The sequence below is a fragment of the Orycteropus afer genome, unplaced genomic scaffold (genome assembly GCF_000298275.1).
Source record: "Orycteropus afer afer isolate SDZICR_OR568_19922 unplaced genomic scaffold, OryAfe1.0 scaffold00026, whole genome shotgun sequence".
NCBI classification, from domain to species: Eukaryota; Metazoa; Chordata; class Mammalia; order Tubulidentata; family Orycteropodidae; genus Orycteropus; species Orycteropus afer.
Window position 1 is genome coordinate 8,184,557 of NW_006921613.1, and position 1,432 is coordinate 8,185,988.

Sequence of the window (1,432 nt, forward strand, 5' to 3'; positions counted from 1 at the left end):
CTTCCTTCCAAGGAGTGGCTGGTGGGTTTGAACTGCCAGCCTTCTGATTAGCAGTCAAGTGCTTTAGCCACTATGCTACCAGAGCTCCTACCACTATGTCATAATAAGTCCTAATGTACAATTTAGCTATGCAAGTAGCTTTAAATCATTTTACAGGTTAAAAGCCTTCTTACCAAAAGAGAAACTTTTTTTTTTTTTTAAATGAAACCCTCGCTAGTGCCAGGTACTGTGCTATGTGTTCATGACAGTGTGTATATTTTCTAATTTAAATCTCCCCAAATGTCTATGAGGTGGGTACTATCACCACTTCACAGATGGAAATGGGCTTAGAAAGGTTAAGTCAGTAGCTAGAAGCAACATAGCTGATAAGTGATAGTTATGATCTGAATAAGAGTCTGACTTCAGAACTTGTATTTGCTTAATTGCTTAGTTATACTGCTTCTTCTTAAATAAAAAGTATTTCTATACTCTTTTTCACCAAATAGCTAAATTAGAATGTCCCGTACATTATCCTTCAGAAAAGGAAAGGTGTGCCATTAAGGAGTGAAGAATGGAAAGGTCAACAGGAAAAGAAGACTACCTTATCACATTTAGTTTGGTGCTAAGTAGTAACATTTATTACTGTCCACAGTTTATAATTTTATCTAAATACATAGTGACCCACCCTGGACTGATGGCTTCTTCAGGAACACTGAGAGAATTTGAAATACAGGAATCCTGATAATCCTGCTTTCTTCGAGCATCCATTATAATCAAGCTGATGTTTTTATCCATCATCATTGTGTATAGTTCCTTTGCTGTGATTGCTCCTTGGAATTGAGAGAGACAGCATAAATGTGGTAAGAGACACCCAATTCCATGTGCTATCCTATCACTAAACACAGGACAAATCTAGCTTTTTCCAGAAAAGCCAAGTGTACCAGGTGTCATATATTTGCTATTCTATCATAACATTTATTACCTTTTAAACTAATGTTTAATGTAATTTAACTTCGTTTTGATATTTATCAAGAAATCAGTTCAAAGATTCAGTTTATAAAGGCTCAAATATCAAAACTTGCTGTTGAAGTTACAATGACATTTGGTATTGCCTCTGTTACTGGTGAAAAATAAAGGAAATGAATGTACATAATGTATGCGAAAAAAACTTATTCTATGGTGGGCATATGAGCTGAATACTTATATTAGGTAGATAGACTCCTTGGAGAGATCAATCATGGGAGAATAGAACGGCTGTGTATGCACAGGGAGACAGCTCAGCGGGCAGGAGTGCATGGGAGGGAAGGACACAGGAAAGAGGTAACTATGGGGAGGAAGTGGGAAGAGAGTTGTTGCATTATGGGAAATTGCAGTCAATGTCATGAGACAAAGTGTATGTGAGCTGCTGTATGGAAAAGGAATTTGCTCTATAAGCTTTCACCCAAATCACAAT

General features: G+C 36.9%; 1 protein-coding gene across 1 annotated transcript in view; it reads right to left on the reverse strand.

The window, feature by feature from the left end:
* USP8 (ubiquitin specific peptidase 8) overlaps nucleotides 1-1,432 on the reverse strand; it is a 71,859-nt gene that overhangs the window by 26,275 nt on the left and 44,152 nt on the right. Inside the window, exon 6 of the mRNA XM_007935182.2 lies at nucleotides 665-809. Within this exon, the coding sequence (XP_007933373.1) occupies nucleotides 665-809 (145 nt within the window). The remainder of the gene's footprint in view (nucleotides 1-664; nucleotides 810-1,432) is intronic.